The 26,575-nt window shown below is 48.4% G+C and overlaps 1 protein-coding gene across 1 annotated transcript in view; it reads right to left on the reverse strand.

The window, feature by feature from the left end:
• Positions 1–26,575, reverse strand: part of LOC108664715 — a 41,557-nt gene that overhangs the window by 6,759 nt on the left and 8,223 nt on the right. The window contains exons 3-13 of the mRNA XM_018151384.1: positions 26,409–26,549; positions 22,273–25,755; positions 20,416–20,625; positions 18,489–19,104; positions 18,373–18,404; positions 16,184–16,303; positions 13,286–13,484; positions 12,176–12,214; positions 11,369–11,436; positions 9,706–9,873; positions 7,912–8,065 (exon numbers count right to left, since the gene is read on the reverse strand). Of these exons, the coding sequence (XP_018006873.1) occupies positions 7,912–8,065; positions 9,706–9,873; positions 11,369–11,436; positions 12,176–12,214; positions 13,286–13,484; positions 16,184–16,303; positions 18,373–18,404; positions 18,489–19,104; positions 20,416–20,625; positions 22,273–25,755; positions 26,409–26,549 (5,230 nt within the window). The remainder of the gene's footprint in view (positions 1–7,911; positions 8,066–9,705; positions 9,874–11,368; positions 11,437–12,175; positions 12,215–13,285; positions 13,485–16,183; positions 16,304–18,372; positions 18,405–18,488; positions 19,105–20,415; positions 20,626–22,272; positions 25,756–26,408; positions 26,550–26,575) is intronic.

Consider the following 26,575-nt stretch of genomic DNA (forward strand, 5'->3'; position numbering starts at 1 on the left):
GCCGCGGTACGGTCGCGGAACGTAAAGCCGTAAATATGTGCGCAAGTTTACTGTCGTTTACAACAGTCGTATGGCTCAACGGAACTGCAACGGATCACACGCTTTTTTCCCGGTAAAATTAGATGATTTTACATGATGATGATTTAACTGCTAAATTTTGGACTTTGTGTTCAGCTCGCCTTTTTCATGTACTAGAGATTTTTTTGTTAATGTAGGATGTGAACCTGAATTTCTCAATTTAATATGAAATGTATCAGTGTTTCATTACACCCTCTCTCTGTACTATATTTTGCCGAACCTGTCCAAAAAGAGAACCTTATTCACGTGCCAAATCAAATGCCACTCGGAAAACCACCTGACAAAACGATAAGTAATGGATACCGGTATCTTGAACCTGAACGTATCGTAAAATTGGTGGAGTATTCACTCCGAGTCACTCCAACTTTTAAGATACATGAGACGATAAGAAACGTCTCTTTTCTTTTATTTTTATTTTAAAACCCCTATTTAATCAGACTAGCAACTCATAATTGACTTCAAACTTCGTCTGATCTGCATGCGGTCAACGCAGGAAAACTGGGGCTGCCTGCCACGCTGCCGTGGATGTCATTTAAATCGTAACGTGATCCGGGTTGATAAATGAAAATTAAAATACCAATGTCCCATTTTTTTAGCAAATATGTGTATCTACAAAAGATTAATTATGGGTTTCAAATTGTACAGTCATTCAGCAAACACAAGTCGGACTCGGCTACTGATAATTGATTACTTGCAAGACATTCGTTAGTGTGAGAAACGCTTGCGCTCCGTGAAATTTTACTCATCTTCATGGCGCTTATAGGAAGTGAACGTAGGTCTTAATAGAATTAAAAATTGTTCAAAGCAAAATAAAGCATTTGCTGCGCACCGTGATGAGAATTACTTTGCTTGAGACTTGCTATGTCGCATAGAGAACTCCAGCTATCGCACGAGCCGCCTGGAATAGATAAGGATCTGTCTAATAAATAAATACTCATAGATCCCCAAGCCCTTCAAGTCCATGTGAGAGAGTTAGAAACATCCGCGATAACGGGAACATTCCAGAGTACAAAGTTCTTTCGTTAAATGGAATTTCGTATCACAAATCTAAATTTTCCCAAGGTTTCTACAGTAGATCGAACGATTAGTTTAAGTTCATATCCCGGGAGGGCGATTAATTGCATTCACGCATGAAGGTTGCCGCTTGAGACGATACCAGCATAGAAGCACCCGACGAAGCGCCTTTTAAAAGTTGTGTCAAATGATGCATGCCCTATCGTGAAAATTTATTCTCGTTGAAAAATCAGACATTAGACTTAACTCTGTTGGAGTAATGTGAGCCTCAGAGAGTCGAGTTAAATAATATGCAAGAGCGTCTTATCCGATTGATGCAAAAATAAAATATTTCGCAGAAGTCAGATTGCGGACTCGCGACGGGACTTCTCGTCATTAGTTGAACCATAAATAAAATAGCTGTAAAATGCAAGCTGAGGAGCAATTCACTAGAATGTACGTACTTCTCCTTGAAGAGATCGAGAAGAGCTCGCTTCCACGTACGCTTTCTTTGCTCCTTAAGCCAAACCGCCTCAGGTACAATCTCTATGACGAGGCCGTCCGCGCGCCGAATGACCCAGCGATCTTTTCCAGATGAGACGTGCAGGAGTTTGGGGCCGGAGCGGAGCCGAGACGAGTCGTCACGGGACGATCGTCTCGTCGGCACCTCAGGTCTAAACGCCGGACACGACGCGGAGTGGAGGCTGCCGCGTAGCAAGGAGTCTGTGCCAACGGACGACGCAGGGGAGGAAGCACTCGAAGACGCAGGAGACCCGCCACCAACCCCACCATGTTCCGCACTCGAGTAGAAGGAGTAGGAGGACGAGGAGCTGCTGCTGTCGCTGTGGCTCGCGTAGTCGCTGGTGCTGTGGTGACGACGATGTGTGTGCGTGCCATCGTCAGCATACTTCGGTCCTCGCGAGGTTGTCCTGTGTTTCCGTCTGTGCTTTGAGGTCGTCTTTGGATCTTGTGTGTCATCGACAGGATAGAATAGGTTGCTATTTATTTGGCTAATGTGGTTCTTGTTGATGAAATTATTAATGACCTCTCTGTGGATATGGTTAATGTAAAGATTGTTATTCTTAACTGAATTGAGATTGTCAGCACTCTGACACCTGAGCCTGGTGGCGTCAGACACTACGGGAAATTCCCCTCCATTGCCGGGACAACGCGAGGTCTCCACATTGCGGCTGGTGTGGAAGCTCTTGTTCCTACTGACGTGGTGTCTGGAATGCGACGTGTCGTCGATGCCTTCGTCGTAGTCGTGTTCGTAGATGATGTTGCGAATTTCGTTCCAACGAATGTGCCTGTACTGCTCGGGATCAGCGCTACGAGGAAGTAGCGAGCATGGCGAGTTGTCATCACGTGAGTTCAAGTTGATTTGACTGCGGCTGAGTTGAGACTTGGTGTTGTCCCTAACGAGGTTCAGGTTCAAGTTGGAGAGCGTTCTTGGTGCAGGGCTGGACTTGAGTTGACCATCGCTGGCAGGTCGGCTGGACCGAGACGAGTGCAGCGATACTCCGTCTCTACTTCTTAGCTGCACGGCAGAGGCGGATATTTTATTTGGATCACGATTTTTATGAGTAGTGTTGATGTTGCCCGCCGAGTCATACCGTCGATGTTGTTTATGGTCAGCTTTGCTACTGTGAGCTGAATTGCTGTTGTCACTGTGAGCTGACTTGCTGCTGTCAGCCGTAGCGCTGACCTTCACATTGTTCGAGTCGCTCTGACTTCTCCTGTGTTCCTTACGCTGCTGCACGAGGCTCGTTTCAACCTCCGAGGCCGAGTTGTTGAGTTCACTGGGGCGTTCCCTCGAGTGCCTGAGGTAGTCAGCGCGAAGCTTAACGTTGTCCGGTATTTTAGGATCTTGCCACACAGTGGCAGAGGAATGCGCTGCGGTGCAAGCAGCAGTTTTGGCAGAGGTTGTGAGCCTGAATGTGGCAGCGATGCGACCTTCTAGAAGCTCATTGAGCTGCCTCATGCGCAGCTGCTTCTTGGGAGGTGACGGACTGCCTTCATCAAGGTTAACGTAATAATCAGAGGCCCGTAAGCGGTCCCTGATGGACATTATAAAGATAACTGATGGACTCTTGTATTTATAACGGGCGGCAGGGGGCTGGGGGCGCGACTAACACAACAGGGCTACCACGTCAAAGTCAAATAACTGATGGTGTAACAGGGCCCCAGTATTTACAAGCACGATCAGCTACACATTTCAAATTCAAGTAAGAAGCACAAATTATTTACCACTCAGAGCATTAAGAAATGACTATTTTGGATGTCACGTTCATAACCGATAGCATCAAACATGGATTAAAAAATTATAAATACGAGTTCTTCAATCCAGTTCCTAGTACTTGCGTTTAAAGTCAGAAAGTAGTAGAAAAATTGCACTTCTGTTCACAGAAAATTTCAAATGTAAACCATCACCCACTGAAAGTGAAGAAGAATCGTAACAACGTAAGATAGATTCGTAAGAAGAAAGATAAGGAATATTTCTTGACAAAGTTCAAGCCTGTATGATAACAGCCGTCGCACACATGAGTGTTCAGTTAGAGAACTTATTTGTGCATTTGACTGCATTCACTTTTAAATTAACAAGTTAACAAAGACATAATTTTTTGCAAGAGGAGAGCACGCACCGCGAGCGTCGTGCGATGAAGGCACGCGAGGGGAGACTGTCCTGGCACAGCTCGTGCCCCTCAGGCGCGGGGAGGGTATAGGGCAGTGAACGGGGCATAGCGTAGGGCAGTGAGGGTAAGGGGAAGGTAGGGCAGCGAGGGTAAAGGAGGGTAGGGCAGTAAGGTAAGGGAGGGTAGGGCAGTGAGGGTAAAGCAAGGTAGGGCAGTGAGGGAAGGGTAGGGCAGTGAGGGGAGAGTAGGGAAGGTAGGGCAGTGAGGGAAGGGTAGGGCAGTGAGGGGAGGGTAGGGCAGTGAGGGGAGGGTAGGGCAGTGAGGGGAGGGTAGGGCAGTGAGGGGAGGGTAGGGCAGTGAGGGTAAAGCAAGGTAGGGCAGTGAGGGGAGGGTAGGGCAGTGAGGGGAGAGTAGGGCAGTGAGGGGAGAGTAGGGCAGTGAGGGTAAGGCAGGGTAAGGTAGTGGCGTGATATTTATAGCGACGTGTCTTGTACCTGAACGCTGGCCTAACGTAAACGCTGGCTTAAAGTAAACGCTGGCCTAACGTAAACGCTGGCTTAAAGTAAACGCTGGCCTAACGTAAACGCTGGCCTAACGTAAACGTGCGGTACACTGCAGATGATGCAGCCCCGGCATACGCACAGAAGGGCGACCCTGACACGCATACCGCGCTGTGCTGAGCTTAGGGGCAGCGCGCTGTACTACAGCACGGTTCACTGCACGCCACGCGGCGGCCGTGACGGCGGTTCACTGCACGCACGCGGCGGCCGTGACGGCGGTTCACTGCACGCCACGCGGCGGCCGAGTGACGGCGGTTCTTTGCACGCCACGCGGCGGTCGCGGCGCTGGCAGGTCGCCAGGCAGCGCCGATGATATGCGCACCGAAACTTGCATCGCCGACACTAGCGCCATGGTCAAGTGACACTAGTGCCATCTACAAGCGACACTAGCGCCATCTACTAGTGACGACAAAGACTACACTACGTTTCTGTACGGCAACAACACCGCAAAGCGGCGCTGGTCGTCATTTAATTGCGAAAGAAGCCCAGAAGCACCCAGAAGAGGAGCGATTCCGGAAATCCATTTAAGAGACGTGTAGGCTAGAGTACGGTCGGACACAGCAGCAGCCGTACGGCCACGAGCTGGCAGCAACGCCATGGAAGTGGAGACCATCTCAGCCATTTCAAAGTACGGCTGTTGGAAATTCTACGATCATAAGGAACATGAGATATCTTTCGATACTACGGCTACAGGATTACAACAGCGGTACGCTTCTATCGTCATTACGGCTTAGGACCTTTATGCCCGATTCGGTCACGGCATAGCAACCGTACCTCTACGGGAAGCAACCGTACCTCTACGGAAAGCAACCGTACCTCTACCGGAAGCAACCGTACCTATACGTTTCCCGGTTATGTACGAAAGTCGGGACAACGTTTCGAGACATTTAATTTCAAAATTCCGTTCAATTATTTGATTGAGAATTAATTTTCTTTAACTTCAAAGAGTTTCGTTAAATTATTTGACTGAGAATTCAATTTATTCAATTTCAAAGAGTTTCCTTCCATTATTTGATTGAAATTTTAGAATTATTTTGCGAGGGATGAATGTAGAGGTCTGAGTTTGGCTCTTACAGGAATCGCAGCTGTATCGATGAGTCTTTCTCACGACCGGTAATGTTCGGTAGCGGGTCAAGCGCAGGCCGTGAACCTGCTCCCTAACCGTGACTGCAGAAAAACCACTCCGGGGCGAAATTTAGCTCCTTTTATCCGCAACAACCATGCATACATGCAGTGGCTCGCAAAAGTATTGGATACATTGCAATTTTCTTTATATCTCAAGTTAAAGTGCGAGATTTTTTATAATATTTGGTCAGTATATTGCTAATGGTGCTATAAACATTATATAGAAAGGATATTGAAAAGTATGCATTGTTAAGATTTTATTCAACAAATAGAAAAATTAACCCACGCAAAAGTATTGGATGCATGTTAAAAAAAAAATTAAAATAACTTTTTTGAAGTACTCAAAATTCGCTTTCCACTTCAGACGTTCCACTAACCTCATAACGTTAAACTGGCCAATCAGAGCAGTTTGCTATTGTTTACGAGATTTTGTGTTCCGGTGAAGATATAATTCAGCTTCATCTCTAAAAGCTAATTTTAAATGAATAAAACTCGAGAGTTGGCGACAGATTTGCGTCAAAAGATCATAGATTGTCACAAGAAACGTAAGGGGTATCGAATAATATCCAAGGAGCCTGATCTATCATTGAGTACAGTTGGAAATATCATCAGGAAGCTATCATCCTGATGATATCATCCGAGCATGCTGTTGCTAACCTTCCAAGACCTGGTCGTCCAAGGAAACTAACGGACGGTAATGCAAGGTTGATTAGCAGAAAGGTACAGAAGAACCCTTTGTTGCTCGTGGGGAAATTAAAAGCGATCTGGAGGAATCTTGGTGTAAAAAAGGACACAATCAGCAAAGCTCTAAATCGTACTGGTCCTATGTCAAGGTTCGATCAAATTCCTTTTGAAAGTTTGATTTTTGTTTCGTCCGACCAGGATTTTGTCTGATTTCCCAAATCTTGTGGTTTTCACGTGTCGGTACTTCAACAGAGGAATCTTTCGTGAGAACCTTGACATAGGACCAGTCCGATTTAGAGCTTTGCTGATTGTGTCCTTTTTTACACCAAGATTCCTCCAGATCGCTTTTAATTTCCCCACGAGCAACAAAGGGTTCTTCTGTACCTTTCTGCTAATCAACCTTGCATTATCGTCTGTTAGTTTCCTTGGACGACCAGGTCTTGGAAGGTTAGCAACAGCATGCTCGGATGATATCATCAGGATGATTGCTTCCTGATGATATTTCCAACTGTACTCAATGATAAATCAGGCTCCTTGGATATTATTCGATACCCCTTACGTTTCTTGTGACAATCTATGATATTTTGACGCAAATCTGTCGCCAACTCTCGATTTTTAGTCATTTAAAATTAGCTTTTAAAGATGAAGCTGAATAATATCTTCACCGGAACACAAAATCTCGTAAACAATAGCAAAATGCTCTGATTGGCCAGTTAGATAACGTTATGAGGTTAGTGGAACGTCTGAAGTGGAAAGCAAATTTTGAGTACTACAAAAAAGTTATTTTTGTTCATTTTTGAACATGTGCCCAATACTTTTGCGTTGGTTAATTTTTCTATTTGTTGAAGAAAATCTAAACAATGCATACTTTTCAATATCCTTTCTATATAATTCTTCTAGCACCATTAGCAAAATACTGACCAATTATTATAAAAAATCTGACACTTTAACTTGAGATATGAATTGCAATGTATCCAATACTTTTGCGAGCCATTGTATGCCTACTCCTCAGACTAGACGCATGCACACCTAGAGACGTATAGAGCAGACGCATGCACACCTATAGACGTATAGAGCAGACGCATGCACACCTATAGACGTATAGAGTAGACGCATGCACACCTATAGACGTATAGAGTAGACGCAGAAACCTTCACCTATAAAATGTCCGTCGAAATCATCTGACCAGCTTTCAATTTATGCCAATTTGATCTCACGGTCTGACGTCTCGGAAGAATCGTGCCTTACACCCCCTACATCAATTCAAGCCACATTCCTAACCTTCTCAACCCTTGCAATAAAATTCGTAACCTGAATAATTTATCAATTCGCCCTCGAACTACGTTCTCAACACGTCGACATGTTCATGCCTATAATAGTATATGGCGGCTGGTCAATCGGCGCGCAAAAGCAAAATTCTCAAGTCAATAATCAGAACTAATCTTATAATCACGTGTAAAGTTGAAACAACTGTAAAAAAAATGAATGTTGGATAGAATTATCGTAAGGGCCATATCGCAACAACAGCTATGTTGCTGCTCAGTGCAACACACATCTGACATTAAATTATACGTCTTTCTTGTTGAATCAACGTATATTTAACTTTGCTTCAACGACATTAGCATAGTGGGTGACTAATTCAAACAACTAATAAAACGAACATTAGCACGCCAGCAGCTAATATGCCAGCGAATATTAGGTAATCAAACATGAAGGTTTTCTTCAACAAGAAAGTCTTTAACTAGCAAGCTTGCGACTAGCAGGGCGGCAACTAGCAGGTTGGCGAATAGACCGTCAAAGACCTTCCGGTAGTGCTGCAGACCCCACGTAGCCCTCACCTGGTCAGCTTGGCCCCGATGGCCTCTCTGAAGACCTTCCGGTCGGTCTCCGAGTGCTGAGGGAGGATGTTGCGGTCTATGAGCTCCTGCCTGTTGGGCCGCAGCGCCAGCTTCAGGGCCAGGCTGTCCTTCCGGGACACTTTGGTCCCGCAGCCTGCGGGTCACAGGGACAGCGGGTCAACATTATGGGCCACAGGGACAGCGGGTCAACATTATGGGCCACAGGGACAGCAGATTTACATCATGGGGCCCAATAACCTAAGTCTTAGCCCAAGAGAACTCTGAGAGGATCAAATTATCAACATTACTATACCCTTATGTTTAAGCTATCGTTATTATTATTATTATTCCACGAAGAGATTGTCGTGGCGTCTCGTTCAGATCGAACTTCGAGGGCACGTTACAAGCGGCTAAAAAACACAAGATGATAAAAACAGATGACATCTATGCTAAAACAGAGGACATATGCCAAGACTGATGACGTCTATACTAGAACAAATAACACCTATGCTAAACCAGTAATATCCATGATAAATTAGATAACGGCTAGGCCTAAGATCTGTCTCTTATACACATCTAGATGTGTATAAGAGACAGCCACAGCGCCCGAGGATCGCCGCGCTGTGCGTCAACTCTTAGACGCCAGAATGACTCCCTCTTGGATCTAAGAAGGTTGACATGGGCGCGCCGCGCATCCCGCCAGTTGGACGTCGCTTCAGCTCCAGCAGCAGGATCGCTACTATCAACGTATTGACGCCAGTATTTCCTAAGCCTTCTTTACTAAATAAAGACAAGGGCGCGCAGGCAAGTTCTTCTCATTAACTTGATGCCGGGGGTAAGCGTCCCCTGATGACTGTGTGCACAGGAAGCGTTCATGAGAGCTGAGGGGTGGAGGGTGTACAATGATAGCCTCACTAGCCTGGTGCAGGTCTCACTAGCCTGGCCTGGACCCTACTAGCCTAACCCTAATCTCACTAGCCTGGCCTGGGCCCTACTAGCCTAACCCGAGTCTCACTAGCCTGGCCTGGACCCTACTAGCCTAACCCGAGTCTCACTAGCCTGGCCTGGGCCCTACTAGCCTAACCCTAATCTCACTAGCCTGGCCTGGACCCTACTAGCCTAACCCTAATCTCACTAGCCTGGCCTGGACCCTACTAGCCTAACCCTAGTCTCACTAGCCTGGCATGGACCCTACTAGCCTAACCCGAGTCGCACTAGCCTGGCCAGGACCCCACTAGCGTAACCCGAGTCTCACTAGCCTGGCCTGGGCCCTACTAGCCTAACCCGAGTCTCACTAGCCTGGCCTGGACCCTACTAGCCCAACCCGGGTCTCACTAGCCTGGCCTGGGCCCTACTAGCCTAACCCTAGTCTCACCAGCCTGGCCTGAACCCTACTAGCCTAACCCGAGTCTCACTGGCCTGCCCAGGCCCTAAGTACACATTGGGCCCCACCTTCATAAGGTCATCGTCTGTGTCCTGGTACAGGACGGCCCACCACCCCGGCCCTAGCTACACAGAGGGCCCTAGGTACACACTGGGCCCCACCTTCAGGAAGGTCCTCGTCTGTATCTCGGTACAGGACGGGCCCACTACCCCGGCCCTAAGTACACAAAGGGCCTCACCTTCAGGAAGGTCCTCGTCTGTATCCCGGTACAGGACGAGCCCACCACCCCGACCCTAGCTACACAGAGGGCCCTAGGTACACATTGGGCCTCACCTTCAGGAAGGTCCTCGTCGCCGTCCCGGTACAGGACGGGTCCACTACCCAGGCCCTAGGTACACAGAGGGCCCCACCTTCAGGAAGGTCCTCGTCGCCGTCCCGGTACAGGACGGGCCCATCATCATCATCGTCGTCGCTGTCGTCGTCGTCGTGGGACGCGCGGTGACGAAGCAGCGCCGCGGGCANCATTAGTGTTCTCCTTGTTATCTGTGATAACAGGGCATTAGTGTTCTCCTTGTTATCTGTGGTAACAGGACATTAGTGTTCTCCTATAGAGCCATTGAATACTATATTGACTATAGAGCCATTTATAGAAATGTATCATACGACAACATGTACTCTTGATGATTCGAGAGCATCTGCAGCGATGCAATAATAAACAGCGTGAATAACGTCGCTGGTCTCCTAAAAAAGCCACGAAAAATTGAACATTTGAAATTCAATTTCGTTTGTTAGTGAGCACCGGCGCCGGATATTGAACTCTTCCTGGTAGCTTCGAGGTTATTTAAATGTGATCCGCCTGTTCAGCTCCCACCTGGCAAATGACGTTCAATTAACCTCCATTCAGCAAAAAAAGTTCAATGCAACGAAAATCCGTTTGACTGGACGAGAAAAACTTTGACTCGACGAAAAAAAACTCTGACTCGACGAAAAAAACTTTGACTCAACGAAAATAACCTTAACTAACGAAAAAACCTTGTCTCAAAGAGAAAAACCATGACTCAACGAAAAAAACTCTGACTCAAAGTAAAAAAACCTTGACTAACGAAAAAAAACCTTGACTCAACGAAAAAACGTTGACTCAACGAAAAAAACTTTGACTCAATGAAAAAAAGTTGACGCAACTAAATAAACTTTGACTCAACGAAAAAACCTCGACTCAGCGAAAAAAACTTTGATTCAACGGAAAAAACCTTGACTAACGAAAAAAACGTTGAATCAACGAAAAAACGTTGACTCAACGGAAAAAACTTTGACTCAACGAAAAAAACTTTGACTCAACGAAAAAAAACCTTGACTCAACGAAAAAAAACTTTGACTCATCGAAAAAAACCTTGATTAACGAAACAAACTTTGACTCAACGAAATGAACCTTGAGTCAACGAAAAAAAACGTCGACTCAACTAAAAAAAACTTTGAATCAACGAAAAAAACTTTGACTCAACGAAAAAAACTTTGACTCAACGAAAAAAACCTTGACTCAAGAAAAAAAACCTTGACTCAACGAAAAAACCTTGACTCAACGAAACAAACTTTGACTCATCGAAATGAACCTTGAGTCAACGAAAAAAACGTCGACTCAACTAAAAAAAACTTTGAATTAACGGAAAAAACTTTGACTCAACGAAAAAACTTTGAAACAACGAATAAAACCTTGACTCAACGAAAATAACCTTGACTCAACGAAACAAACTTTGACTCAACGAAAAAAACCTTGACTCAACGAAAAAAAACTTGACTCAACGAAAAGAACTTTGAATCAACGAAAAAAATACGTTCAATTCGACATTGACTTTCGAGATGTTCGCATGTTTCTGAGGTGATAAGGTTGAGTGTTCGGTGCACGGCAGCAGGCGTCACACCAGCGCCTCTACCAGCACAATTGTTAGGGCAAGGAGAGTTCAGTTCAGGAGCTGTCTGCTCACTCTAATGATTAAATATTCTCTACGCCATTTGAAACATTTTTATGAATATTATATATCATTATAATATTATGTATTATTATATATAGATCACCTGCAGGGGGGGCAGGGCTGGGGGTTGTGGGAGCCTCGCGTCCGTAGGAGAACTTGATGGGCCGTGAGCTGGGGGGAGGGGGAGACGTTAGGGATGATACGAAATATTCATGTCGAAATTATGATCGCAAGTGGCATATAGACATACAGATAATTTTCGAGATAATTAAAGACATGATTATTGATAATTAAAGACATGACTATTAATAATTAAAGACATAATTATTGAGATAATTAAAGACATAATTATTGAGATAATTAAAGACATAACTATTGAGATAATTAAAGGCATAAATATTGAGATAATTAAGATAATAAATTATTGAAGGCAATGACACAACGCAGAACGTCTGCTGTGAGCAGGACATGGGAACAAGGCGCGTGCTGTGAGCAGGACATGGGAACAAGGCGTGTGCTGTGAGCAGGACATGGGAACAAGGCGCGTGCTGTGAGCAGGACATGGGAACAAGGCGTGTGCTGTGAGCAGGACATGGGAACAAGGCGCGTGCTGTGAGCAGGACATGGGAACAAGGCGCGTGCTGTGAGCAGGACATGGGAACAAGGCNACTGATAAAGTGAGGGCAGGCGAGGGCAGACACTGATAAAGTGAGGGCAGACGAAGGCAGACACTGATAAAGTGAGGGCAGGCGAGGGCAGACACTGATAAAGTGAAGGCAGGCGAGGGCAGACACTGATAAAGTGAAGGCAGACGAAGGCAGACACTGATAAAGTGAGGGCAGAACAGACAATAGGTAGACAATAATAAAGTGAGGGCAGGCGAGGGCAGACACGAAGGCAGGCGAGTTACCTGAACCTAATCTTTACTGAGGGCCGCAGGGGGAGCCGTCTGTACAAGGGGGGAGAGCGTTAGTGGAAGATGTCAATTACTGGCTCAATACGCGGCCAATACTGGCCAATACATGGCCAGTACATGGCCAATACATGAACAATACCGTGCCAATAAATGGCCAATACTAGGTCAATAAATAGCCAATACTAGGTCAATAAATGGCCATTACATGGTCAACAAATGGCCAATACCGTGCCAATTAATGGCCAATACCAGGCCAATACATGGTCAACACGGGACCAATCACTGACTCGCTCAGAGGCGTGCAGATAAAGATTGGCAAGAACACACATCCCGAACTTTGGCGTGGCAGAGAATTTCGTAAGAACCTTGTAATGTTAGCAAGCCCGGCAAGTGGCAATGGAAACTTGTTGCAACAAACCACATTCTGACCCACAGATGCGCTCCAACAGCCCATTACGTGATCTGGGCCTATACTTTCGAAAAAAGTTAAGAGATCGTTAGTTCATCAGCCAATCATTGACGGCTTTTAGAGAAAATCCACCAATCATAGACAAGAAAATAGAGCGTAAGAACTTACGTTCACTTAGCGATATTTGAAAGTATGGCCCGGCCGTATTATCAAAACTTCGTAAGTACGCATAATCGACTTACGAGTGGCGTAAGTGCTGACTTGATGACGTAACTCTAGTGGTGGTATTATCAAAACATTTGCGCGGGAAGATACGTAACGTAACTGTACGCCTGATCGGAGATGTCGTAAGTGGGGTTCTGCACAAGTTTAGAGTGTCTACTGAAGCAATAGGAAACTATTGTTTCAGCATACGCTTTTAGCTAAGTCTTGCGTACGAAAGTTTTGATAATGCCAAAATTAGGGTGTACTTACGTAACACGTAACTTTCTTGTCGTAAGTACCAAAAGTTACGAAGTTTTGATAATCCGGCCCCTGGCCCATTGCACCAACAGATTGTGGCGCCAGGTACACACAACACAGCCTATATTCTCACCTGTATATTTATAAGAGCGTATAAATATGCTCGTATAGTGGTGTGTGGTGACGGGTGATGACGTACCTGGAGGAGGCGGTGGTGGCGGGTGATGACGTACCTGGAGGAGGCGGTGGTGGGGGTGGTGGCGGGTGATGACGTGGTGATGCTGGTGGAGCTGTTCTTCTTCTTAAGGGCGCTCTTGAGGGGCCGGGCGTCGAGCTTGGGCTCCCTGGCGGGTACCTCCTCCACCAGCGACGTGTCCAGCTCCCCCTCCTCCCCCTCCAGCATCTCCTCCTCCAGCGCCGAGTCCTCGTCATCTGCACGCCAGGGACATGTCACCATCACCACGGCAGTCACCATCACCACGGCAGTCACCATCACCACGGCAGTCACCATCACCAAGGCAGTCACCATCACCACGGCAGTCACCNACGACGCATTCTGCCACGCATACAACGACGCATTCTGCCACGCATACAACGACGCATTCTGCCACGCATACAACGACGCATTCTGCCACGCATACAACGACGCATTCTGCCACGCATACAACGACGCATTCTGCCACGCATACAACGACGCATTCTGCCACGCATACAACGACGCATTCTGCCACGCATACAACGACGCATTCTGCCACGCATACAACGACGCATTCTGCCACGCATACAACGACGCATTCTGCCACGCATACAACGACGCATTCTGCCACGCATACAACGACGCATTCTGCCACGCATACAACGACGCATTCTGCCACGCATACAACGACGCATTCTGCCACGCATACAACGACGCATTCTGCCACGCATACAACGACGCATTCTGCCACGCATACAACGACGCATTCTGCCACGCATACAACGACGCATTCTGCCACGCATACAACGACGCATTCTGCCACGCATACAACGACGCATTCTGCCACGCATACAACGACGCATTCTGCCACGCATACAACGACGCATTCTGCCACGCATACAACGACGCATTCTGCCACGCATACAACGACGCATTCTGCCACGCATACAACGACGCATTCTGCCACGCATACAACGACGCATTCTGCCACGCATACAACGACGCATTCTGCCACGCATACAACGACGCATTCTGCCACGCATACAACGACGCATTCTGCCACGCATACAACGACGCATTCTGCCACGCATACAACGACGCATTCTGCCACGCATACAACGACGCATTCTGCCACGCATACAACGACGCATTCTGCCACGCATACAACGACGCATTCTGCCACGCATACAACGACGCATTCTGCCACGCATACAACGACGCATTCTGCCACGCATACAACGACGCATTCTGCCACGCATACAACGACGCATTCTGCCACGCATACAACGACGCATTCTGCCACGCATACAACGACGCATTCTGCCACGCATACAACGACGCATTCTGCCACGCATACAACGACGCATTCTGCCACGCATACAACGACGCATTCTGCCACGCATACAACGACGCATTCTGCCACGCATACAACGACGCATTCTGCCACGCATACAACGACGCATTCTGCCACGCATACAACGACGCATTCTGCCACGCATACAACGACGCATTCTGCCACGCATACAACGACGCATTCTGCCACGCATACAACGACGCATTCTGCCACGCATACAACGACGCATTCTGCCACGCATACAACGACGCATTCTGCCACGCATACAACGACGCATTCTGCCACGCATACAACGACGCATTCTGCCACGCATACAACGACGCATTCTGCCACGCATACAACGACGCATTCTGCCACGCATACAACGACGCATTCTGCCACGCATACAACGACGCATTCTGCCACGCATACAACGACGCATTCTGCCACGCATACAACGACGCATTCTGCCACGCATACAACGACGCATTCTGCCACGCATACAACGACGCATTCTGCCACGCATACAACGACGCATTCTGCCACGCATACAACGACGCATTCTGCCACGCATACAACGACGCATTCTGCCACGCATACAACGACGCATTCTGCCACGCATACAACGACGCATTCTGCCACGCATACAACGACGCATTCTGCCACGCATACAACGACGCATTCTGCCACGCATACAACGACGCATTCTGCCACGCATACAACGACGCATTCTGCCACGCATACAACGACGCATTCTGCCACGCATACAACGACGCATTCTGCCACGCATACAACGACGCATTCTGCCACGCATACAACGACGCATTCTGCCACGCATACAACGACGCATTCTGCCACGCATACAACGACGCATTCTGCCACGCATACAACGACGCATTCTGCCACGCATACAACGACGCATTCTGCCACGCATACAACGACGCATTCTGCCACGCATACAACGACGCATTCTGCCACGCATACAACGACGCATTCTGCCACGCATACAACGACGCATTCTGTTACGCATACAACGACGCATTCGGTGCGGGGCGGTGAGGAGAGCGTGGATGAGATGGGCAACAGAAATAGGAAAAGAAAAATGCCGTGAAAATAGAAAAGATAAAAGGCAGGCCGCATTAGACAAGATCAAATGCAGGCCGCATTAATGAGAAAAACAAATGCATGTCGCATTAATGAGAGTGAAAAAAGCAGGCCGCATTAATGAGAGGAACAAAGGCAGGCCGCATTAATGACAAGAACAATGCAGGCCGCATTAATGAGGGAAACAAATGCAGGCCGCATTAATGAGAGAAAAACAAATGCAAGTCGCATTAATTAGAGTGAAAAAAAAACAGGCCGCAATAATGAGAAGAAAAAAAGCAGGTCGCATTAATGAAAGCGTAGAGGGCAGGCCGCATTAATTAAAGCATAAAGGGCAGGCCGCATTAATGAGGGAAAAACAAATGCAGGTCGCATTAATGAGAGTGAAAAAAGCAGGCCACAATAATGAGAAGAAAAAAAGCAGGTCGCATTAATGAAAGCGAAAAGGGCAGGCCGCATTATAGAGAGCAAAAAAGGCAGGCCGGCATTCGGAGTTACCGGCGCTGGCGAAGTTGGCCATTTTGGCCTGGAACCAGGCGAGGATGCCGGCCTCGCCAGCGTAGGCGGCCTCGTCGTCCCCAGCCTCGTCCTCCATGGGGCCAAGTGGTGGGGCCCTCCCTGCGCCCCACACAGACAAGCTCAGGTGGCGGGACCACACAGACACGCTCTCGTGGCGGGNCAGCAACACCAGGCCACGCACCAACACCAGGCCACGCACCAGCAGTAGATAGTCAGTACATTGTGTACAAATGAGACTACGTCAACAGATTACATCAATTACCTACTAATAGGTACAGGATTAAATCATATACTAAAAGCGAGATGGAAAAAAGATAGATCACCTAGGAAAAGTGAATAAGAAATGCTTAAGTCATATAGGTACTAAAAACGAGATGGGAAAAGATAGATCACCTAAGGAAAGTGAATAGGTATTGATTAAATCATATACCTACTAAACGCTACAGGGAAGAAATAGACAATCTAGGGTAAAGTTACAGCGTAGGAGGTAGCCTGCTGGGATATATAAGGCGGTAGACGTGGCGAGCCGCCAGTCTCTGCAGGACGGGTATGGTGAGCGGTTGTGTGTGAGGTGAGCGTCTACGTTCTGTACGCGAGTCTAAGCTAAGCTTCGGAGGAAGGGGGCTGGAAAGAGAACGTGTTTCGGTAGCGACAACAGAAAAGCTCGTTAAATTGATGATCAGGAGTTACAACGAGCAAGATCCAGCAGCAACAACCCAATACCAGAGAGCCCAATTCTGTGTTCGACCGATCTATGAAATAAAATTAAGCCAACCCAAGCGGAATATCGACAATCCAACTCTGCTAGAGGCTGAAGACTTCAAACCCGGAGTTGTACAAGACATCTCGCTGGAGTTACTCTGTCCTAAGCAAGCCAACAGCGCCCGCTGAGAGAGGTAACCCGAGCAGGGAGGAGCGAAACTCATGTTTGCTGTAAGATGATTTAATGATTGAAAGAAGAAATACATCATTGCTCTAGTCAACCAGCCAGTTTTAATGTAATAGTAGTATCAGGTTATAGAATCTTGGAGCATGCAACATTCTCCTTTTTGCCATCTTGGAGAGACATCGCTGACCATGCACAAACTGACGCAATATACTACTAACACAGATATCCAGACCTCACCAGAGCCAAAGACGTCAGAGCCAAAAACGTCAGAGCCAAAGACGTCAGAGCCAAAGACATCAGAGCCAAAGACGTCAGAGCATAGACGTCAGAACCAAAGACTTCAGAATCAAAGACTTCAGAACCAAAGACGTCAGAGCCAAAGACGTCAGAGCAAAGACGTCAGAACCAAAGACTTCAGAATCAAAGACGTCAGAACCAAAGACGTCATAACCAAAGACATCAGAACCAAAGACGTCAGAATCAAAAACGCCAGAACCAAAGACGTCAGAACCAAAGACGTCAGAGCCAAAGACGTCAGAACCAAAGACTTCATAACCAAAGACGTCAGAACCAAAGACTTCAGAATCAAAGACGTCAGAGCCAAAGACGTCAGAACCAAAGACGCCTGAACCAAAAACGTCAGAATCAAAGGCTTCAGAATCAAAGACATCAGAGCCAAAGACGTCAGAACCAAATACGTCAGAACCAAGACGTCATAACCAAAGACTTCAGAATCAAAGACGTCAGAACCAAAAACGTCAGAACCAAAGATGTCAGAGCCAAAGACGTCAGAACCAAAGACGTCAGAACCAGAGACGTCAGAACCAAAGACGTCAGAACCAAAGACTTCAGAATCAAAGACTTCAGAACCAAAGACGTCAGAGCCAAAGACGTCAGAACCAAAGACTTCAGAACCAAAGACGTCAGAACCAAAGAGGTCAGAACCAAAGACTTCAGAACCAAAGACGTCAGAACCAAAGACGTCAGAACCAAAGACGTCAGAACCAAAGACGTCAGAACCAAATACTCCAGAGCCAAAGACGCCAGAGCCAAAGACGCCAGAACCAAAGATGCCTGAACCAAAGACGTCAGGACCAAAGACGCCAAAGCCAATGTCGTCAGAAACAAAGACTCCAGAACCAAATACCTCAGACGCTTGTCTCATGTAAGCTAGTGAAGTCTGTCAGGGGCGAGGGAGGGTTTGTGCCGGGGTGTTAGTAACGTGTGAGTAAATTGAGTAACGTGTTATTAACGTGTTAGTCTCGACCAAAACACTCACCTTCGTAGGAAGGTTGGTGTTGGTGGTGATGGTGTTGCTGTTGCTGGTGATGATGATGATGTTGTTGTTGCTGCTGCTGCTGCTGTTGTTGCTGCTGCTGCTGGTGATGTTGTTGCTGTAGTTGCTGTTGTTGTTGATGATGTTGTTGTAACTGATGGTGCAGCTGTTGGTGCTGCTGGTGCTGATGATGCTGGAGCATGCCACTGGCCGACACCCCCGAGGAGGGGGGCTGGTATGGGGGTGGGGGCCCCATATTACCCCCCGCTGAGGGGTTACGTTGAGCTACGGGAGAGGGGGATGAGAACATGGGGGGCGGAGGGATGGGTCCAATTTCCGACACGATGATAGGGGGGTCGGGGGTGTTGGTGTGGTCATTGCGTAAGGAGTTAGTGTGTTGGTGATGATGGTGTTGGTGGTGATGGTGGTATGAGGGGGGCAGGGTGCTGTGTCCAGAGCCGACGCTGTGCAAGTTCTTCTGCTGTGCTTGCAGTGACAGCAGGGACACGTGGTGGGAGGGGTGGGGGAGGCTGTGTGTGTTACCGGTAACTCCGTTACCAACAACGTTACTCTCGCCTACACTAGTTACCGTGACTGCCTGGCCACTACCGTCGTAGGTAGCGTAACTACTGCTGGGGGGGTAGGGGAAGGGGGGGTAGGCGTTACCAGGGCGATCCCCGCCTGTGTTGAGGAGCTCGGCAGGCAGCACCGCCACCCCGCCTGCGATGCCGTCGCCTGCCGGGGGCAAGGGGATAGGTTAATTGGCCCTTACTGAGCCTTGAGACTGCCCTTACTGAGACTTAACTGCGCTTTTAGTGCCCTTACTGAGCCCTAACACTGCCCTTACTGAGCCCTAACACTGCCCTCAATGAGCCCTAACACTGCCCTTAATGAGCCTTGAGACTGCCCTTAATGAGCCTTGAGACTGCCCTTAATGAAACTCAAGACTGCCCTTAATGAGCCTTGAGACTGCCCTTACTGAGATTTATTTTTTGTTGCACCAACTCTATATGCCTAATTTGCTTCAAGGGAAGTTAGACATTAGTACAAAATTAGATCTTTCAATAATTAATAGCACTTCATTTACTATAGTTAATGTATTCAATATTTCGAGTTAAAGCTCGGCTTGTCCGAGTAGATTATTAAAGTATCTATTACATTATAACTACCTATATCAGAGCTATACTCAAATATTTAATTACTATTATTCAAATTTATAAATAAATTATATTCATATCCATTTCAAAGTTATATCAGAGTTCTATTCAAATATGTCTTCAGATAGCGGGGTGGTGCAATCCGATGAGGCTGTTAAGATTTTATTGTTGCGGATTGTGCTATGCTAGTTTGAAACTTTGATCTAAATTCAAACGCAGTTGAACCTCTTGCTATATTTCTGTATTTCTCGGTTCAACTTCCTACCCCTTTTACTGATTTCATCTAAATTTCCAAATTTATTTCTTCAAGAGAAAGTACCAGCACTGGGCACTAAAAACCTCAGGTCGGTTGCTGAATCATAGAGAATTTGTATTATGACGAAAGTAAAACTGTGTTGTGAGACTTGATTAGCTTGAGGTTTGGTCTTAACTATGTTTTCTTCTTATTTTCTGCAGTATCGACTTTCTGGCGCCACAGCGGGATTCATTTTCGTATCTTTCATCGTCACGTCATGCCAACGTCATGATCCTTCTCGACCAACCCTGAACCCTGTCTGCCTGCCGCTGTAACGCAGTCGACCCTCTACTGCTTGGTCGAACTGCCATTATTTTATATGCCAATCGAATTTGATGGAACAACCAGAGGACTGGAAGATTGCAAGATTTTAATCAAGAGCAAAATTAATAAAGTTTAACCTTAACACGCGCGCCCACTTTGCTCGTTTGGAAAAATAAATTATAAATGATCATATACTTGCGGGTTGATCGGTGCCGTTCTCGTTGAAGTTTCTTGTTAATTGATTCATTTAAAATGAGATATCAAAGAACTTTGATTGTGTAAAACCTTAGACCTTACCGAGCCTTGAGGCTGTGAACTTTGCTGCCTCACCGTGCACTCTGTTGTCGTCGCCGCCATCAGCGCTGGTGGCGGGAGGTCGGTCGTCGTGGGTGGCGGTGGTGGAGGCGGTGGAGGTGGTGGTAGAAGTGGTGGTGGTTGTGGTGGTGGTGGTGGTGGTGGAGGTGCAAGAGCTGAGGGAAGGGAAGCAGGGGCTACCATCCAGACAGCCGTTCGTGGTGTCCGTCTTGTCGCCCTCATCATCTGCAACACAACCATCATCATCAGGTGACACAACCATCATCATCAGGTGACACAACCATCATCATCAGGTGACACAACCATCATCATCAGGTGACACAACCATCATCATCAGGTGACACAACCATCATCAGGTGACTGCCAACAGCCGCATATTGCACGCTAACATAATTACAAACTCTAGTAAAGGACACAAGGTACGTGAGGTGATGGAGCTCCTCGTGATGTTGGACGTCAATAGAAGACGTCCTATAACAGTTCGGTCGACGTCAGGAGCTGCGTTGACTCTCATATATCACAATAAATACGTTAATATCACTCGTACGTTAGACACACGCTATAACAACTCATGTTATTCTACGCTGTGCGTTCAGCATGCAGGATATCGGGCCACTGCAAGAGCGGGACCCTCCATAGCTCTCGGGCCCTGCCATCATAACTTGCTAAGTACCCGTAGCGGCCTAAGTCCACGTAGCGGCCTCAGTACACGTAGCGGCCTAGGTGCATGTTACGGCCTTAGTCCACGTAGCGGCCTACGAACATGTAGCGGCCTAAGTACGTAACGGCCGGTATATCCTCTTTGATTTGTAGGTTTGGCCTGAAGAACCGTCATAAGCTGAACGAGTTATGAACTTATAGCTAGTACGACCCCTGTTCATTTCATCGGTAAGCGGCAGCGAAACAATCACTAGTTAGGAGGCACTAGTGGCTTCACTAGTTTAAGTTGCTTTCATTTGTCTACAGATCATTTACTGCTTTTGGTGACGTAACTAGTGGCAGTGGACAGTGTTAGTGGCACGCAGAGTTGAGAGTTGGCACTGCAGCGGCCAGCACCCCTGCACCGCGGCCACCGCCTTGCCACTCCCAGCTTACCTTTTTAGCGCATTTTCTCATTTATGGACAAAATGCACTATTGTGCTCACCATGTCCGTCTGTCTGTCTGTCCGTCCGTGACCTCAAGTTTTCGTCGACGAGAAAATGCGCTCTCTGTCACTCACTGCTGTGAGTATTGAGTTATTTTTTTCCTGTATCTTCCTCTCATCGAAAACCTCACCGCTTCAATCATGTCGATGGTGATCATGTCAATTAGAACTGTAAATATCGCACTTCATGGGATTATGAAGGTTTTTTTTGTTGCCCAATAGTTCAGTATTTGTCAATTTGCTGCCCAATAGTGCTTCAAAGTCAATGAATTTTTTCAATGCAGTTATAAAAAGATCGTCTAAATTAGTATTCGACGCTTAGAATTGTTTTAGCCTAGCAAACGATTGGCAAATTTTGCGGTACGATTGGGCGAGGGTGAGTAACGTGAGTAATACGAGTGGGCGAGGGTGAGTAACGTGAGTAATACGAGTGGGCGAGGGTGAGTAACGTGAGTAATACGAGTGGGCGAGGGTGAGCAACGTGAGTAATACGAGTGGCAAGGATGAGTATCACGCACAATACACGATAGGTTCTAGTCTAGAGGGACATGTCACACCAAGATATCGATGCGTTATCGCCCGAAATTATGCTTCTAACGCCTCTTGTTAAACACGCTCCGATGAGACTAACAACACTCAAAAGCTGCTAAAAACTGAGCAGAACATCAAATTAGTAGGAGCGCAGGTTTTAGTAGAGCGCACGCAAGTGAAGCACCACACTTCTAACCGCTGTAGTCCTCTGGATCCTCCATGAGCCTCAGGCTGTCCCAGACGTCCTCCAGCTGTGCTGCCACCTCCTGCCACGCGTCCTGCCCACCACTGGGGCACAACAAGCCCTGGTGGGCCCCGTGAGCCACGCCCCGGCGGTTGCCCTCAGGTCGAGGGGCTGCCCTCTCATAGGTCATGGAATGTCGAGGCGAGACGTACGAGTATGAAAGGTTCTTCTTCATCTCGCGGTGTGTCGACTTTGGCTTGGTGATAGGATCGTTGAAGAACATTTCCAGCTTCTCTAAGCTGCATTCCTCGTCACTGTCGTCATCGTCCGGCGCTGCACACGTCCAAGTGCCAGGCAAAGCAGGAACCTCCTCCAGCCTGGAAACCTTTGAACCAGAACGCTGTTGTTGGGCGTTATCCACAACACCGGTGCTAAAATTGACCTCATCGGGACTCGGGTGAACTGCACTAGTACCATCATCGCGGCTCTGAGGAGCTGGTGAGAACGAAGCAGTTGAGGAGCCTCCCCAGCGATTGTCATGGACCGCCGCCGGCACCTCACGGCGTAAAGTTTCAGGAAGTTCATGTGCAGCGCGTGCCTCATCAGAGGACACAACAAGAGGCTTGCGATACAAGCGATTGTCGTCAAGCAGCTTTACCTTCACGCGCTGAATCTGATCACCGGGCATCAACGATGAGCTGTTGTTGTTGCGGCTTGCACCTTGCCCAGAAGCTTGCCAATCGTGCTGTTCAATGTCAGTTGCACTTGAGTTGTTGTTAGCAATGAAGAAGCGGTCATAATCTTCATAATAATCCTGCAAAGAGTCATAGAAGAATTCCTCGTCCTCGACGCTGTTGTTGTCGACTCTCACTATCCATTTCTTGAGTGTTATGTCACTGCTATGTTCTCTCTCAGCCGCCTCCTGTACGGGAGATGGCCGTTTCCGCTCATCATCCGTACAGTCCTGGTACTCAGAGTCGTCCTCCGCAGAGGTGGTCTCGGTGTCCGTGAGACTGGACGCGTCAAGGATGATGTCATGTCGTGGACTATCGCCCTGTTCACGCTCAGGCACGTCCCAGTCTCTCTCGTTGCTCTCCTTGAATGATTTCACACGCCGAACTTTTGCCGTCGGTTTCTTGAGCCGCGACGACTGCCTCCTCACGACGCTGTTCACGCGTCGGACGTAACACCCAACGGAGCTGGGATTTCTGTACAGTATTTTTTGACGAATTTTCTCGATGTCTTGAAGGCGACGACACGATGCGCTGGCTTTCCAAGCATTTTGTTGGTCTTCACGGCAGTACGGAAGAGAGGTAGGAGTGTGAGTGGCAGGCGCTGAGGGATAAGAAAGTCTACAGTTGTGCAGGTGGCAGTTGGAGTCGTCGACGCTGCAGTTGCAGGATGGAACATCACCGATGGGCAGTTCCTTGTCGTCACAGAGTATCGCGCGTTTGCGACTGCACTGAGGATCATCGGACACGTTGCTTCCATCCGAGCTTTCGATCTTGGAAACTCCAGCCTTGAAGAGTTTGTGTTTAAGATGAGGAGAAATGTTTTCTCGAGCCATCAAACGGCCAGAGAGCGAAGGAACATCATCAGCATCGCTGCTGTTACTCCTGCGCATCATACAACACCTGCCATTGGTCTGACTTCGATTCAGTGCAATCATGTCAGATCTGAACGAGAATCTGCTCGTTACGGGGTTGCCCATTCTGACGGGCGAGTAGGTGCTCAACGTGGGACCCGTTTTAAGTTTATTGTTACTTGGTTGAGTGGGCTGTGAGCTGGGCCCTTTGCATACAACAGGTGACCTGATGGGCTGCGCGCCGTGAGCCTGAGAACTGCCAACTATAGAATGAGGCGCGGAAGAGCTTGACGCTGAGGCATTCAAAGGGAGCAGAGGGGCCACAATAGCAACTGATTTGGGGTAAGATTGAGTTTTGGCGATGTTAGCGTGAGGCCAAATGTGGGGACTGTCTTTAGAGCTTGAATCATTTTCATTATTCGTCTTGAGGCCAGACAACGGATGCACGAGGCCAGGAGCAGAATTATCTCCTGAAGGGAACGAGGACGAAGAAAGAGTGACAAGCGTGGCGCGTTGAGGAGCGATGGTAGTGGAACTATAGACGACGCTCGTCGCAGGAACAAGTTGCGCTGACGTGCAGGCTGAACAATTCTGTAGCTGCGCAGCACCTTCGAGCAGCGGGATCCCTCTCAGAGCCAGCCTCGCCTCATCCTCTCCAGGACCAAGCTTATTTCCAGCCGCGGCTTGTCCAGCACTGAGGCCTTGGTGCATGGCATGGTGGCAGCAGGGACAGTTCACCGAGCGACCCTCGTTGCTTGGGACTGAGCTCGAGTTAACGGCAGTTCGGCAAACATTGCTGTCAGATGTGATGCGAGGTGGTGTTGTCCTCGAACACTTTTGTGAGGCAAGATCGGCACTCGGCGCAACCGAGGGCTCACTGATGGCTGGTGCGGTGGTCGTGAGGTGGGCAGGGTAGGAATGTGCATGCGGTTCGCCCCAGCACTTGGGTTGAGAGGAGATCAGTGGGTAAACTTCCTCAGTTTCCCGCGAGATATCATTGCATTTGAAGGCGTCAGCTTTCTTGGGTTCACCTGCTGTTGGGGTAGCAACAATTGTAGGTGCATCATAAACATGACACACAAGAGGACCTCTTGAAGCTGATACACTAGCATCAGTAGCCGCTACATTCACTTGCCGAGTTGTACGAGAGCCTCGTTCTGCTCTCAGCTGCGGGGGCTTCTGCAAGCTCCTGTACGTTCGATCGTCGCTCCCGGTCGAGACTTTCCCTCCGTCCTCGGCCAGACCCACGCCTGCGCCCATGACACCCAAACACACAGGCTGTGCAGCTACACTCGAGCTGGTCACACCGACGTCAGTTCGATCGCTTGTAACGTCAGAAGGCAGGGAACTTACAAGTAGCTCTTCCAGCTGCGTCACTTCGCCGCGTTCTTCACCGCTGCTTTTGAGAGCATCATTCGTACGGTCACAGACAGGAGGCGTGGTTCTGGAGTTCGACGCGCTCTTGCATTCCTCAGCCCCACACTCTGGATGATCATTTGTAGGCGCGACGGTTGTCGGGGATGACGGCAGCGGACAACCATCGTGGCGAGGGGACAACAAAAGATCATCATCGGGTGGGCGGTTCGACCAAATTTGTCGAGAATTTTGGTCGGGTTTGACACGCGGGAGAGTATCCGACCAATTCTGGTGCCCGGAGGCTCTTTGCCGGGGCGAGGGTGGGGCGGACACGGCAAGTGTCCCTCCTGACGATGATGTACCCTCACCGGGGGTAGCAGGGGGCCACTCACTGCCGGGGGCATGGCTCGTGTAGGTGCCGTGGGTGCCCAGGAGGGACTGTGGCAGGTGAGGAGACCTGGCCCCCCAGAGCGACACGCGCTCCCGCCTTCTCCTTCCGAGCGTAAGAGACTTGACGAGCTCCAGTAGCGGCATCCTGCACCACTGGCTTGACACTGCACCACTCACTGGATTAGCACTGCACTATCGACTTAGCACTGTACCACTGGCTTTCCAGTGAACCAGTGGCTTGGCACTGCACCACTAGGCTGTCTCCGCACTGCACACTGACACGCTGCAGTCGTCACTCTAGACGCATCAAGGTTACAAGGTTCATCTATTTTAGACGTTTTCATGTCACGTTGGCGCTCCACGGAACAAGATCTGTCCACTCATTTAAATTACTATCACGCGACCGAAGATGACGACGCACTTTAATTACACTGAACAAAATTTAAGAAGTCATCTCGCGTGCTGGGAACTTCCCCCCGGACACTTGCGACACTTCATCTTGTTATTGTCACGTATATCAGGCACGAGATACGTATAACAGCACGTGAAAATAGCACCTGTAACGCAAACCTGTCACAAGCAACTGTAACGTACACCTGTAACATACGATATCTAGAACGAGAAGAGGGAAGGTGTACAATGTTAATGAAAATGTATGATGGGACTCCATCGAACTTTGCATGGACCATTCCTGCTTAGGAATAGCACTACGATCTGTGCACCAAATAAATAACTGCATACACCTCAGGAGCGCCGCCGCAACGATGGCCGCCCATAACTCGGCCGTAACGTCCGGCGCAGTCACGGCTCATCCCACCCACGCCTCCCGACACACGCGCCACACCCGCGTCTCCCGACGCACGCGCCACACCCGCGTCTCCCGACACACGCGCCACACCCGCGCCTCCCGACACACGCGCCACACCCGCGTCTCCCGACACACGCGCCACACCCGCGTCTCCCGACACACGCGCCACACCCGCG

The sequence above is a fragment of the Hyalella azteca genome, unplaced genomic scaffold (assembly GCF_000764305.2).
Source record: "Hyalella azteca isolate HAZT.00-mixed unplaced genomic scaffold, Hazt_2.0.2 contig15393, whole genome shotgun sequence".
NCBI lineage: Eukaryota > Metazoa > Arthropoda > Malacostraca > Amphipoda > Hyalellidae > Hyalella > Hyalella azteca.